The sequence below is a fragment of the Macrotis lagotis genome, chromosome 1 (genome assembly GCF_037893015.1).
Source record: "Macrotis lagotis isolate mMagLag1 chromosome 1, bilby.v1.9.chrom.fasta, whole genome shotgun sequence".
Taxonomy (NCBI): Eukaryota; Metazoa; Chordata; class Mammalia; order Peramelemorphia; family Peramelidae; genus Macrotis; species Macrotis lagotis.
In genome coordinates, this window is record NC_133658.1 from 666,300,199 (window position 1) to 666,314,646 (window position 14,448).

At 34.4% G+C, this 14,448-nt stretch overlaps 1 protein-coding gene across 4 annotated transcripts in view; it reads right to left on the reverse strand.

Moving 5' to 3' along the window:
- ANKAR (ankyrin and armadillo repeat containing) overlaps positions 1–14,448 on the reverse strand; it is a 90,826-nt gene that overhangs the window by 14,482 nt on the left and 61,896 nt on the right. For all 4 annotated transcript variants that reach the window (XM_074215508.1, XM_074215507.1, XM_074215505.1 and 1 more), the window contains 6 exons: positions 13,912–14,156; positions 11,932–12,100; positions 10,166–10,407; positions 9,684–9,837; positions 7,892–8,053; positions 3,499–3,605 (listed from right to left, as the gene is read on the reverse strand). In XM_074215508.1, the coding sequence (XP_074071609.1) occupies positions 3,499–3,605; positions 7,892–8,053; positions 9,684–9,837; positions 10,166–10,407; positions 11,932–12,100; positions 13,912–14,156 (1,079 nt within the window). The remainder of the gene's footprint in view (positions 1–3,498; positions 3,606–7,891; positions 8,054–9,683; positions 9,838–10,165; positions 10,408–11,931; positions 12,101–13,911; positions 14,157–14,448) is intronic.

Here is a 14,448-nt window from a genome sequence, read left to right on the forward strand (position 1 = left end):
GAGAGTCCTGGAGCAGTAGATTAGATTAAGTACAAAAGAAATAGTAGTAAATGACTGTAGTAATCTACTGTTTGATAAACCCAAAGACTCCAACTTCTGGGATAAGAACTTAACTCTGATAAAAACTGCTAGGAAAACTGGAAGAGAGTGTGGCAGAAATCAGGCATGGATCAACATTTCACACCCTATACCAAGATAAGGTCAAAATGGGTTTAGATATGAAAGAAAATACTATAAACCAATTGGGAGAACAAGGAATAGTTTATCTGTTGAAAAAGGAGCAGTTTTTGACCAAAGAAGAGATAGAGGACATTTTAAAATGAAAAATGGATAATTTTGATTGCATTAAATTGAAAAGTTTTTACACAAAAAAAAACCAGTACAACCAAGATGAAAAGGAATGCAGTTAAGTTGGGAAACAATATTCATAGCTAATGTTTCTGATAAAGGATTCATTTCTAAAATATTTAGAGAACTGAATCAAATTTTTTTTTTTAGGTTTTTGCAAGGCAAATGGGGTTAAGTGGCTTGCCCAAGGCCACAAAGCTAGGTAATTATTAAGTTTCTGAGGCCAGATTTGAACTCAGGTACTCCTGACTCCAGGGCTGGTGCTCTATCCACTGTACCACCTAGCTGCCCCTGAGTCAAATTTTTATAAGACTACAAATCCCCAATTGATAAATGATCAAAGAATATGAACAGACAGATCTCAGAATCTATAATCATATGAAAAAATGCTCTAAATCATTATTGAAAAATGCAAATTAAAACAACTCTGATGTACTACTTCATACCTATCAGATTGGACTACATGACAAAAAAAGGAAAATAATCAGTGTTGGAGGGGATGTGGGAAAACTAGGACACTAATGCATTGTTGGTATATATATATAGTTTTTTTTGCCCTTCGGGTATAGTTTCAAATACTTTCCAGGAAGGTTGGATCAGTTCATAGCTCCACCAACAATGCATTAGTCCTTTGATCCAGCAATACCACTATTAGGGCTGTATCCCAAAGAGATCATTAAAAAGGAAAAATGACCTGTATGTACAAGAATATTCATTACAGCTCTTTTGTAGCAAAGAATTGAAGATTAAGGATATGCCCATCAACTGAGGAATGGCTAAACAAATTGTGTTATATAAAAGTAATAGAATATTATTGTTCTGAAAGAAATGATGAGCAGGCAGATTTCAGAAAAACCTGGAAAGACTTACATGAACTGATGCAGAGTAAAATTCACACAACCAGGAGAATATTATATACTTTAACAATAACATTGTGCAATGGTCAACTATGATGGATTTAGTTCTTCCCAACAGTAGAGTAATCAAAGGCAGTTCTATAAAAATATGGAATCTGAATGCAAACCAAAGCATACCAATTTTCACTTTTTAATTTTTTTTTGTTTTATATTTCACATAGCTTTTCCCTTTTGTTTTGATTCTTCTTTCACAGTCTGTCTAATAGGGAAATGATTGTACTTGTATAATCTATATCAGATTGCTTGCTATTTTAGGGTTGGGGAGAGAAAACTAAAAACTTAAAGTTATTTTTAATTATAAAGTTATTTTTATAATTATAATTTATAATTATAAAGTTATTTTTAATTATAATTGGAAAAAATAAATAATTTGTAAAAGAAAAACAATACTACTATTCTATTTTCTTAGCAGTACATTTAAGAGTAGTTTCTTAAATCTCTTGAAGGGATATTTCTTAAAGACCTTGACTTGAAAAAAAATAGCTAAAATGATAGCACATTTGCATATACAACAATCCTGCCAGTTCAGTGCTCTTATTCATATCTTAAAAACAAGGAAACATAGGTTTTTGTGAAGTTGTAACTTGTTCAAGATTCCACAGTTAATAAATGTCCAAGGCAGAATTCAAGACCAGATTGTCCTGGCACCATGTCCATGACTATACATTGTTCCTGATCACCTCTTTTAAAAAGTTGAATGAGTGGAGATTTTCCTTTCCCTTGTACTCATACTTAATGCCATTTGATTTTTTTTATGCCATTAGATTTTGCACAAATTTAAGACAAACACAAATACCTTGCCCCATGGGCTGGGGACAGCAGCACATGCAAATGAGTGTTTGTTCAAGTATCTGTTCTACATCTAGCCAGACACCTTTCTAAGGGATTCAGAAACTCTCAGAATTGCTTATCTGGCAGTTATTGTGACCAAATTCTAAACTCTGGAAGAGCATCTCTTTAGAAAAAGGGAATGGTGTGGAGATAAAAGTTTTCTCCATTCTACAGGTAGAGAGAAAGGAGTGTCATTGAATACATGAACTCATAAACTAGAGTCAAAAGGGGCAATCTCACACCAAATTAGAAGGAAGGTACAAATCAATATAGTGTCATCCTGTATTTCTTTGAATTTCTTTAGATCAGTTAAATACATAAGTGCAGCTTAATATTTTCTCTGAAATAAATTTTCTAATCTGAAAGGAAAAAATTTTTCTCTTGAATATGTTTTTCATATTCTTATAGGGTTTTCCCATTTACTTTGAAAAAAAGGTTAAGAACCTAAGTAATAACTTACTGTAATTAATATGACAAAACAATGAGAAAATGACAATCTTATAAAGTTTCCTAGATCAGCTCTCTTCTACCTCACTAATATTTAAAATGGCTCCATAGTCTATAATTATGCCCCTTCTGATAACAAGTACAGTTTATCAAAGTAAAACAGTACCATATTTACTTATGTTTCCCTCAAATTCCAACAAATAATCATTTCCTCACTTGCAGTTTTAGGAAAGTATTTTTCCCCCTTTGTATAATTTCTTCCTTGAATAAAATTGTTCTTAGCAATAGTCTTGATTTTCTTTTTTTTTTTCTTTAAGGTTTTTGGCAAGGCAAATGGGGTTAAATGGCTTGCCCAAGGCCACACAGCTAGGTAATTGTTAAGTGTCTGAGACCAGATTTGAACCCAGGTACTCCTGACTCCAAGGCCGGTGCTTTATCCACCTAGCCACCTAGCCACCCCCAATAGTCTTGATTTTCTAAAAATTTACTACAGGTAACTATACAGTGTGTAATGAAAGGCTATTTGATGAAAAGAGTCAGCTATTTATAATAGCTCTTTATCTACTTACTTCCTTCAGGTGCGCTACTAGATATTGCTAGCTTTAGCAGCCCAGAAAGCAAAAAGCAATGCTGAAAATTTGCCAGAATTTACTGGAATATAAGCAATAACACATAAGCCCCAACCTTCCTTCCTAGTCTTCTGTTTTAGTAGTAAAATAAATGCAAAATGAAAAGGAAAATTTGTATATAAATATAGTATTTCTGGTCTTGTCTAAAACTTTATTTTCAGGAAAAGTAAATAAAATGGTTAATAAAAATTTGACTTAGCAGACACTCTGAGCATCATTAATTGGGTGAATTTTTAAATTTTATAGTTGCACAAAAATAGATTCTCAGAAGATTCTACTCCAGATGTTTTTACACTTAAGAAAATGTTAAAATCCTTTATACAAACCTTAATCTGAAGAGATGGATGGTTTCTCAAGAGGTGAAGAAGTATGGGGAAGGCTTGTTCATCTACAATATATTGCTGACTAGTAGCATTGCTCGTGTGGGCCACACCTGTTAAAGTTCACATGTCAAAGAGATATTCTATTCCTGCCAATATATGAAAAACTTAACACTAAAAAGGAAACCAAAGTCCCTATATTGTCACTAGTAAAATTAGAGGATTGTAGGTAATTACAGTTGGCTTCATTGCGAAAAGATCACCTCCATGCAAAAAGAATCGCCAAAACATAACTAATATGATATTGGTCTTAGATGTGTATTTACAAAAGGCATTTCATTAACACTTGTTCAAACAAACAAAACCAAAAGGAAGGCACTGGCAGCTACAGGAAAGAAAAAAATATATGTAGCTCATAAAATTTATCAAATTTGTTAAAGACTCACAGAATTTGAAGACTGGAAGAAATCTCCAAAATCACTAGTCCAAACCATATGCAAAAGGAATCTTCATTGGAACATACCTGAACAGTGATAATCCAGCCTCTGAAAATCTCCAATGATATGGAATCCTCTGAGTAAAGTTATCCTCAAAGTTAAAGTACTGAAAAGTCTTTTAAGTTTCTTTTTATCTTTATTCCCTGTTCTTTTGACCTTGGTGCCTCTAGCCTCCATTTTATGAACTTGTCACTCTCCTGCTATTGTATTCCACAGTACTATTCTCCTAAAAGAATTCAGACTCCCCCAAGATAATGAAATCCTAATGGTTCATTCCAGAATAATGGAAGCAATTCTCTTTGCTAAATTATAGCACCATGAGGCTTGAAGAATTTTTAAGTAGTGAAAAGTTATCATGCTTACAAAAGTTGACAAATCAAATCAACAATATTGGATTACTGTATCTACTGTGATGTATAAAGAAGTATGCTGGGGCAGCTAGGTGGTGCAATGGATAGCGCACTGGTCCTGGAGTTAGGAGGACCCGAGTTCAAATTTGACCTCTGACACTAAATAATTGCCTAGATGTGTGATCTTGGGCAAGTCACTTAACCCCATTGCCATAAATAAAGTTAAAAAAAATTTTTTAAGCTGTATGCTAATCACTGTCAAAAGCCACAAGGTTAAAAACAGTTAAATGAAGCATAGCTTTCAAAAAATTGTAATCACTCTGCACACATTATTTCTTCTTGATCTTTTCAATTATATACATTTTTAAAAAGTGACTGTAGAAATGGTTGATTTGTCATAGAATTAAATCTGTCATAGAATTTGTCTCTAGAATTAAATCCTAACCCACTAATTTAAAAGATGTCACCAAATTCCACTGAAAAACTGATGGCAATAGTCATAATATCCATTGATACTGTTTTTTTTTCTTGTTGAAATTTTTTTCTCAAGAGTTTATGTTAATCATTACATCAATGTTTTAATGAGTCTGTGATTTTAGTTGAATATTGTATCTTTTGCTCTCTAATCCTGTCAACCAATATACTTTCCTATAGATTTTTCTTTAATTTTGTGAATACCCATGGAACATTACACCTATCCACTTATTATCCCTTTCTCTCACCATAACTGGGTCACCAACTTTTCTGATCAGACATTTCTTTAAAGACAGTCCTCTTCCCTAAGCCACTTCTCTAACATGCTTCATCTTAAAAATGTTTCTGTCTGCCTGTGCCAACTCTGCATTGTATTCTTCTTTACTAACAATTTTGATTCCTTAAATGAACTTTCAAGGGGATCATTTAGAAATTCAAATAAGATAATGGATAAAAAACACATTGTAAACCTTAAAACATTATATAAATGCCAATCATCATCATCACACTATTGTTATTGTTAGCCTCCATTCTGATGGTGACTTCATTATCTAAACCTTGTCTTAGAGTTCTGCTGATTTTAAGCAATACAGAAGTATACTAGTAAATGTTTAACAAAATGCCTGGCTGGGAGGAAAAAATATGAGCGTATCATTAACATTTTCATAAATCTAAATAATCCACAAAACAGTAAATCAAACCTTGATATTTAAGAATTGTTAATTTCTAAAGTGTTACACTGTAAATTTAACAATCAGCTACATATATAGTTGGTAGAACTGTTAAAAATTTGAGTTTTTGCATCAGGGAGAAGCTTGAAATTCATTTCTTTCCCCTCTAGAATGACTCTTTTCTCTATGTGTACATTTTTTTTTTTGATATTTAAAACCAAGATTTATTATGTACATCTCAGAGTCTGGGCATTTTCTCTGGTGTCCTCCATACCTAGAACACTACCTCTTCATCACTGCTTCTTGGTTTACCTGGCTTTCTTCAAGTCCCAAGTAAAATCCTACCATCCTCAAGAAAACCTTGCCAATCCCTCTTAATTCTAGTGCCTTACTTCTGTTAATTATTCCCCATTTCTCTTGTATATAATTTGTTTGCATATATTGTCTTCTGCTTATCTTCCTATCCCCAGTTCTTAGCACAGTCTCTAGCACATAGTAACTACTTCATGTTAATTGAATGGCTGACTAGTTGATTTGCATTGTTATAGATTTTGTTTGTATTGTTTTCTGAATTTACTTCCTTTATTCTGCCTCATTTCATATAAGCCTATCCCTTTTAAATAATTATGGATCTTGTCACTGAGGCCTGTATTGTTCTGAGTCTTGAAGCAGGTGGCATACTCTCATCTGCCAATAGTAACTCTAGAGGACCTCACAATGTATGTATAAAGTATCTGGCTTCCATTTAGATTCTGGTAAGATCATCTCCATGTCAGTGATAAATATTATTGGCAAGCATGATCTTTTGTGCATGCATTTAGATCATATGAAAATTCCTTGATAAATACAAAAAGCATAGCTCTATTCAGTGATCTCAGATTATTAACTTTAAGTAAGGCACCAAAGTAATATCTTTGTCAACAGTAAATAATAATGTATATAAAAATATTTGTTTACAATATAGTATTCTTCTTTCATATCTTGGAGGGCTCTAATAATAATCAGGAACATTAATATGACTCTAAAGTTGCAGTCTCCTTGCACATTTGTATGAATTTACTCCTTCAATTCCAAGGAGGAAGAGAGTCACGTTGACTCTGCCAGTTCTCTGGAGAATTGCTTGGCTGACAGCATAGAAACTCTCCCAACTCCTAGTGTCTAAAACAAAGATTTTTCCATAAACTTGAAAGTTGATATATAGAAAAGGAACACAGTGGATGGAGTAAGGAAGACAGGAAGCCATTTAATTAATTTATTTTTTTAAGTTTTTTTTTTTGCAAGGCAATGGGGATAAGTGACTTGCCCAAGGCCACACAGCTAGGTAATTATTAAGTGTCTGAGACTGGATTTGACTCCAGGGCCAGTGCTCTATCCACTGAGCCACCTAGCCACCCCAAGCCATTTAATTTATTGACAGAATCATTGTAGCTTCACCTTCCCCAACACTAGTATGGTTATAATTCAAACTAATAGATCTCAGTTGATTTGGCAACATGGAAAATAGGAGATATAAATTTCTTATCCTTTCATAAACTCAAGGCTACTTTCTCTGTAGGATCTGAGAGCTTTGCCCTCCACTTAGTGGAGTGCAAAAATTGATTTAATTGTTACTTATCACACTATAAATGTTAATATGATATATTTAGTTAATAACATACTAGCCATGTACCTAGGGTATGTCTCATGCTGTAAGCATAATAAAAAGATTGAGAGGACCTTAGCCCCATTCTAATAGGCCTCTAGCACTGTCACATAATGATTCAACATGTAGTTCATTACCATGCATCATTTAGAATTCTTCCCTGACATTTTATTATTAATAAATCAATATATACTGCCTTATACTTATGACTTCAATGAATGACATGCTTGATGACATCTACCAAAACCTAGGATAAAAGTAAATGAATGAAGTAGTAGCAATAAATTAACTATTTTTAATATATATTAATTTTATACTAATTTGTTTCAACATCATGAACTAGTGTTTATTGAATGCTCTGAGAAGAAATTACAAATTGTTGAAAAGAAGCTTATAACTTTGCAAACTATGAGAACATGCAGTTACAGTTATACCTTGATGTAAATGGATCAGAAAGGAAAGTCCACAGAATGAATATAAAATGGGAATTCTATGTTCTAGACCAAAACAATTTCTCTCATTTTCACATGAGAGTCAATGAGGGAATGGAATGCTAAGCCCAGTTAGGCTTAGATGCCCTTTAGCACTCCAGTGACAGGAGATATATTAAAAATGTAGTTTAAAAATGATCTTTGGAGAAGAAGATTATCAATCTACCTAAGATAGTCAAATATTATGGAAATGAGATAAAATGAGGATAAAAGGTTAGTTTCTATTTCTATTAAAAATTACATATCTTTAAGAAAAAAAAAAGATCATACAAACCTAGACATATGGTTCCCACAGCTCTGATAATACTCAAAAGTGTACCCACAGCTATCTTGCTAACTCTCAGTAGTCGAACCAAAGGTGCAATACCATTTCCTTCACATATTTGGTTTTGATGCAATTTACTGTCCTTACTCAGAGCTATAACTGCTTCACCTCCTAGCAGAACAAAGAAAAAGAGGTATCTCTTTAAATATTGGCATATATTTTGCAAATTTGTATTTTTCTTCAAAAGTAATACACTTCTTCAAATCTGGCCTCAGAAACTTAATAATTACGTAGCTGTGTGGCCTTAGGCAAGCCACTTAACCCCATTGCCTTGCAAAAACAACAACAAAAAAAAGTAATACACCTCATTGTAGCATGGTTCTCAAAGGTTTTTGCCAATAGACACTGATTACATGCTTCCTCTGTGCCTTGTGCTGAGCACTAGAGATACTAAGAAAGGCAGAAATATACTCTCTACTCTTGAGCTCAGGTTCTAATGAAAAAAGCAACATTCAGAGAGCACTGTAGCTACAAGATACATAAAATGCAAATGGAAGGTAGTCATTAAAAGGAGGCACTAGAAGTTGGGAGGGGGATCTTAAATGTGGGATTTGAGTTGAATCTTTTGTTTGTTTGTTTTTGCAAGACAAACGGGGCTAAGTGGCTTGCCCAAGGCCACACAGCTTGGTAATCATTAAGTGTTTGAGATCAGATTTGAACCCAGGTACTCCTGGGCCAGTGCTTGATCCACTGCGCCACCTAACCACCCCAATTTGAGTTGAATCTTGAGGGAAACCAGGAGGTGGAGGGGAAGAAGTAGCATGTTCCAGGCCTGGAGAAATGGCAGGTGAAGAGAGTCTGGAGGTAGAGCGTCAAGTACAGAAACAACAAGAAGGCTAGCGTCAGTGGATCACAATCCATGGAGGAAAGCATAAAATGATGGGAATGTTTAAAAGAAGCAAAACTACAAAGAATTTTAAAAGCCAAGCAGATGATTGTAAATTTGATCCAGGCAGTAATGAGGAGTTTCTGAAGCTTATTGATAGGAGGGTACTTTAGGGAAATCATTTTAGCAGCTGAGTAGATAGATTGAAAGATATTTGGCAGATAGACCAATTAGAAAGCTAATACAGTAGCCCCTGCAACAGGGGTAGAGTCCTGCACCAGATGACCACTTTGTGAGTGGAAAGCAGTGGACATTTAGGAGTGATGTTATAGAAGTAGAAAACAACCAGTCTTGGCAATAGACTGGATATGTGAAGCAAGTAGAGTTGAGGGTGACACTAGCTGACAGGGAGGTTGGGTGTGTTCTCAACTGTAATAGGAAAGTTAGGAAGAGGGAAGGACTTGGGATGGGGTATAGGGGAGAAAGAATGAGTTCCCTCTGAGTCACATTGAGTTTTAGATGCCTATGGAACATCCAGTTCAAGACAGTCAAAAGACAAGTGGTAATGAGAGATGGAGCTAAGGAGAATGCTTTAGACCTGAATTTGTAGAACTGGTAATTATCAGAGAGATGCTAATTGAATCCATTGGAACTCATGAGATCAGCAAACCTAGAACAAGCTTTCACCAAGATAAAAAAGCTTCAAACTGAACCCTGGCAACAAACTGTATGTTTTCAGTTTAGTTAGTTTAGAATCTGGAATATTCTTTTAGCCCCCCAGCAATTTGTTAACCCCTTCAATAAGTACTGGAAGGAAGAATTGTGAGCTAACTAGTGGAGGGAATACCCACCCCAATGAAATCACAGATCCTTAAAATATTAAGATGTTCCTCCCCTCCCAAAAAAGTTACTTACCAACATATTGCATTTTAGCGGATGGTGACAAAAGCATGTCGATTATAAAATTGTACCCAATCTGTTCTGCCATAAATTTCTGTTGTTTAAGAGTTTGTCCTGCCAAGGCCCATAGTGCTAAAGCTCCCTGTTCCTTAACATTTATTTGAAATGCCTGAAAATTGGGAGTGAGGGAGAGTATTTTTATTTATTCATTAAAGATGGACATATTGAGCAGCTTATATTGTACATATCATTATACTAGGTCTCTACTACAAATTTTTTTGTATTTATTTTCTTGTTTCTATACACAGAAATTATATTATATTATATTATATATTATATCCATTATATTCATGTAACACAACTTGTTTAGCCATTTCCCACTAGATTCTTTAAAAGTCTTTGAAGGTTTCCCAACTCTAGTAGAATGTATAATTGGAAAAATTAAAAAAAAATTGAATTACTTTCTGGATAGATTGAAAAGTAATAAAATTCTTTACCTTCAAAAGTTTTAAGAGATATTTTGTTAATGATTTTTCTAGAAATCCTTTTTGTATAGCTGCATTATGACTTGCCAGTGATTCTACGGCCACAGCTCCTTCCACTTGAACACTGATCTGTTTTCCTTTAAACATTGCTACAAGAGGCATGATTGCGCCTTCCTTGGCCATAGCATCCTGCACTTCTGAGTTTCCACGAGCAATTTCAGCAATTGTAGCCGAAGATACAGCTTGCAGCACATCTTTAAAGAAGCAAATTGATAGGCATTTACTTTGTTTTCAGTAGAATGTACAATTTTTGTAAAAAACAAAAACAAAAATTCTTCTATAAACTCATTTATATTGTGCACTGTTATAATTAAAAATTGAAATATTTTTGAATAAATTGGAAGGTAATAAAATAATTCCTTTCAGGACATATCGAGTTAATTTTTCTATAAATTATTTCTGTAAAACAGCATTGTGACAAGACTTGGTGAGACTTGGATATAGGGATGAGGGAAAGGGAAGATAATTAGAAGAATGGTTAAGTTACCATCAGATGAAAAAAAAATTGGAAAAGAAGAAAGTTTAGAAGGGAAAATTACAAATTCTATTTTAGACATGTTGAACCTGAAACCTATCCAGGCAGAAATATTCAGCAGGAAACTGGTGATGAGGGGTTGTAGCTTATGAGAGTGACTGGATTATGTAATGAATGTAGGAAGGTATTATGTCATCTGCAAAGAGATGATAATTGAATCCATGGAAGCTGATGAGATCAACAAAACAAATTCTAATTAATTCTACTTTGTAATTGATTATGTATCTGCTTAAGTTCGAATTGAGCTCAGCCATCCAACTTACTCTCAGAGTTAAAATTATAATTTAAAGGAAAGTTATTATCTTTCATACTGGTAAGCCCCTGGGATACTTTCAGGATGTCTGTTTTTTTTTCAGCCACACAAATTAACTTTGTAATATCTCCAAAAGATATATCATCTCTCCTTGCCTGTTCTTGAACAATTAGGGAAGTTTTTATCTTTTCCATGGAGATAGCAAGTTTGAGACTTTTGATCTCCTCACAAAGATTACAAGATGCAGATAGGTCCCATAAAACAATTTACATTCCTTCATTGTCAGAGAAGGGTTACTACCTCCATGTGGATCCAGCCACTTTCTTTGATGTAAGTAATCATGTTGTCCCTACCTCCCATGGTGCTGTCTACCCTATAATCAATCCCCACCTACCCAACTTGGTTCTTTGTTCTCCTGTACATTCCAAAACTATGTGAAGGCTAATAAATGCTACCTTGGTGTCTTTGGTCATTGAGAGAAACCATTGACCCAATTATTGGTTACTGCTAGCCTAACAAAGTAATCATGCTGAGAACTTTGTCTCTCAGGTTACCTTAATTTTCAAATGCAACAATAGGGTATCATCACTCTAAAAAAGGGTATCATCCCTTCTACCATAAAGATATAGGCATATATCATTTGACCAATTCCCATATATACAACCAAGGTTTTGGAAACCTTCAAAGGCTTTTAAAGAATCTAGTGGCATGGCCCTCTTTCCTCCCAGGATGACTAAGCATGTTGTTATCAGAGCTATCCCAGAAATTCAGTAGCTGAAGAGACTCAGATATGTATTTTAAGGAAACCAGACATTCCATTATAAGACAAATTCTAGACACATGCTCATAGAGGACAAGTAATACTTGTCATAATAATACTATCTAAAGCACAATATCTGGGCACTTAACTTCAGTGAAATGAAAGCTCACCTGACTCTGATCTCAGAAAGGAAACAAGAAATGGGATGCCTTTGTGTTCTTTCACAGACCTTTGATTTTCCACATGTCCTATACATAATACTCGCATACAGTTCATTACATTCACCAGGAGTTCCTCTTGGTCTGACTTCAAGAGACTTATCAGAGCACTTATTCCATTCTAAAACAAAAACAAAAGGTCTATAATTACCAATTATATATATTTGAGTTGTATATTTTTCATCTGAAATTATGTATTTATTTTTTTCATGATGTCTATTAGCTAATTATGTGTATGGCCCTACTAACCAAAGAATAAAATTTAATATTTCTTGTATATAAGCATGCCTGCATTGTGGGGAGCATTTCATTGCAGGCCAATCTTTATTTGGTTAAGAAAAGTTCTCATTTTGGCTTAATGTCCCTGAAAAGGGAAGCAAAAATGCATAAGGTATCATGGCATAATAGAAAGAATTTGCATGGGGCGGCTAGGTGGTGTAGTGGATAAAGCACCGGCCTTGGGTTCAAATCCGGTCTCAGACACTTAATAATTACCTAGCTGTGTGGCCTTGGGCAAGCCACTTAACCCTGTTTGCCTTGCAAAAACCTAAAAAAAAAAAAGACTAAGAAAGAATTTGCATGAATATGATAAAAAAAACCCTGGGGGCAGCTAGGTGGCACAGTGGATAGAGCACTGACTCTGGAGTCAGTAGTACCTGAGTTCAAATCTGGCCTCAGACACAATAATTGCCTAGCTGTGTGACTTTGGGTAAGCCACTTAAACCCTACTGCCTTAAAAAAAAAAAAAGAAACCTGGGTTCAAATCCTACTGAGTGGAATATTCCCTGTAAAACCCTTACAAGGTTAATATTCCTAGTGAAGTCCTCTCAGGGTTAAGAAGTATTAAGGAAAACAAACCATTATTCTTAGATAATTCTTAGAAAAAAGACCTTGCATTCCAAATGACACTTGTAATGCCACCTGTTTTCTCAATAAAGATATTTATAGTAACTGGGAGGATAATAGACTGTACCTAGAAAGATCTTGTGTTCCAAGACCAAGTTCACAACTTTTTGATAAACCTATTTTTACTAGACTTAGACCTTACTTCATTAAGATAATTATAATCCTGAAAGTCATTCTCACCATCTGGATGGTGAGGTAATAGTTGATGAAAATCTTTCCTTCTTTTCTTTGTTGCTAGGGTAGATTTTCGTGAGCAGAATGTAATTCTGAAGACTAACTAACGAGTTGACAGAAAGAAATGATAGGGAGGAGGGAATCACATATGGCCATATAATCCTCCTTGACTGCTACATCCTTTGGATGCAGCATCTTGATCTTCACTACCTTTGTGTGTCCTCTCAAAAAAAAGTAAATAAACTTTTTTTTTAAATTTTTGCCCAGAGTTGTCTCTCAATATTTTTAAGTGGATTTTTATCCCACACACTACTTACTAGCTAGGTGACCATAAGTCACTTAATTCCTCTGAGCCAATGGGGATAATGATAGCTATGATAAGGTTATTTATTGTCAGGTTAAAGTAAAAGTATGAATAGCATTTGGCACTGTAACTTAAATTATTATCAAAGAACAATAGAATGAAGTACTACATTTATAATTACCTGCCAGTGGAGACACTAGCTCAGTTATAATTATTATCTCTGTAACACAAAACATCATGAATTCAATCCAATTTTTTAAATAAATGACTTGACCTAATTTGACCAATTAGAAAATATAAATGAACCAAGAAAAATGATAAATTCTTAAAGAAAGCATCACTCCAAGATTATAAACTATGAGTGAGGTACTGCCTTGCATTTACTAAAGATTTCTCATCCATAAGTGGCCTTCCCCAATGAAATCCAAGTTTCACTCTTTATCCCATAAGACCTCCGCCCAGTAAAGCAAACCCCCTCTCACAGCCCTCTGGAATTCATCTCCCAGAAATTCTATCAGTTTAAATTTGGCACCAGGAAATAAACTTACATGTCTGGCAATTACATCCTTGTAGTTATCAAGCTGAGCAGCATCATAGAGAATTACTGCACAGCGTGATTGCAGCACAGGCTCATCTAAGAGTAGCAAGTTGATGAGCACTGGAATGCCTTCTGCCTCTACCAATGCATTGCAAATAGACTCATGAGGAGAGATGTTGCTCAGCAGCCCTGCGATTTTACACTTCAATTGTATTTTGTTACTTTTTAGTAGTTGGATTAAAGCAGAAATGGTTCCTGGGAGGAGTAAAAATGAGGTAATTTTATGTAAAGCACTTTGCGAATCTCATGTAAATTATTATGAAGAAATCAAGATAAAATTCAAGTTGTTTCTGGGAATTCAAAGTTTTATTTTCTCAGTATTATAATTCAAACCAGGAACATGAACATTGGTGACATAAATATCTGTTATTAGAGGTGATCTCAATAAGTCATCACTGTCAGAGAATTTATGGTTTCAGGTAAGGAATTTTTCAAATTATTAAAGCTTACCTCCTTATACATCAAGACATTTTAACTTTTTTAAATA